The 1,297-nt window shown below is 39.2% G+C and overlaps 1 protein-coding gene across 1 annotated transcript; it reads left to right on the top strand.

The window, feature by feature from the left end:
* Nucleotides 1-296: 296 nt before the first annotated feature.
* EMH_0048460 (uncharacterized protein) lies at nt 297-749 on the top strand (the record flags this gene model as incomplete). Its single annotated transcript, XM_013499900.1, has 1 exon — nt 297-749. The coding sequence occupies one exon, from the start codon at nt 297-299 to the stop codon at nt 747-749; it is 453 nt and encodes a 150-aa protein (XP_013355354.1).
* Nucleotides 750-1,297: the final 548 nt, after the last annotated feature.

Genomic DNA, 1,297 nt, shown 5'->3' with positions numbered 1-1,297 from the left:
TTCAATGAAATCAATGAAAATAATAATACCTTCATACATACATACATACATACATTCATGCACAAACGTATAGACTCGTTCGGTACATATCTACACTAAATATATCCGTGTATATATATATATATATATATATATATATATATATATATATATATCTTACAACAAGCCGGCCTCCTGGTTTTTTCGGTATTTCAACTTCTGCTACAGCTCCCTTCATGGTTTGTTTATAATGTTCTTCTACAGCCATTACTAACTCTAATGCATACTTTCGGGGGAGAGGAACCTAAACACAACAAATGCAGATACAAAATATAAAGCACCATCAACAGCAGCAGCATCAACAGCACCAGCAGCAGCAACAGCAGCATCAACAGCAGCAGCATCAACAGCAGCAGCAGCAGCACGACCACCAGCACCATCATCATCGTCAACAGCAGCAGCAAGAGCAGCAGCATAACCATCATAATCATGATCAGCAGCAGCACCACCATCCGCATCCGCATCCTCAGCAGCAGCAGCAGCAACAGCAGCAGCAGCAGCAGCAGCATCCGCAGCAGCATCGTCAGCAGCAGCATCCGCAGCAGCAGCATCCGCAGCAGCATCCGCAGCAGCAACAGCAGCATCCGCAGCAGCAGCAGCATCCGCATCCTCAGCAGCATCCTCAGCAGCAGCAGCAGCATCCGCAGCAACAGCAGCATCCGCAGCAGCATCCGCAGCAGCAGCAGCAGCAGCAGCAGCAGCAAGTATAAATTCATACATCTGGGTGTTCTCTGAAATGATCAATTAGATCGAGTGCAAATTCTCTCGTTATTGGCCAAGTCAGGTGAGGGCCCGTGTACCATGGAGGCAGCCCTTCTTCGGCTATGGTGTTTGCATCGATACTCTGGCGCTTCTGAAACACACATACATATATATATATTTATATATATATATTTATATATATATAATGTAGATATAAATGTAGATATAGATGTAGATATATATAGATACACGCAGGCCTTCTTCGGCTATGGTGTTTGCATCGATACTCTGGCGCTTCTGAAACACATATATATATATATATATATATATTTATATTTATATTTATATTTATATTTATATTTATATTTATATTTATATTTATATATTTATATATAGATGTAGATATACATGTAGATGTATTATATATAGATACAGGCAGGCCTTCTTCGGCTATGGTGTTTGCATCGATACTCTGACGCTTATGAAACGCACATATTTACTTTTAGTATTAAATATTAACAAAAACAAAATATATATATATATATATATATATATA

This window comes from Eimeria mitis, genomic scaffold (genome assembly GCF_000499745.2).
Source record: "Eimeria mitis Houghton genomic scaffold, Emh_scaff48, whole genome shotgun sequence".
NCBI lineage: Eukaryota > Apicomplexa > Conoidasida > Eucoccidiorida > Eimeriidae > Eimeria > Eimeria mitis.
This window is presented reverse-complemented; position numbering and strand designations above follow the sequence as displayed.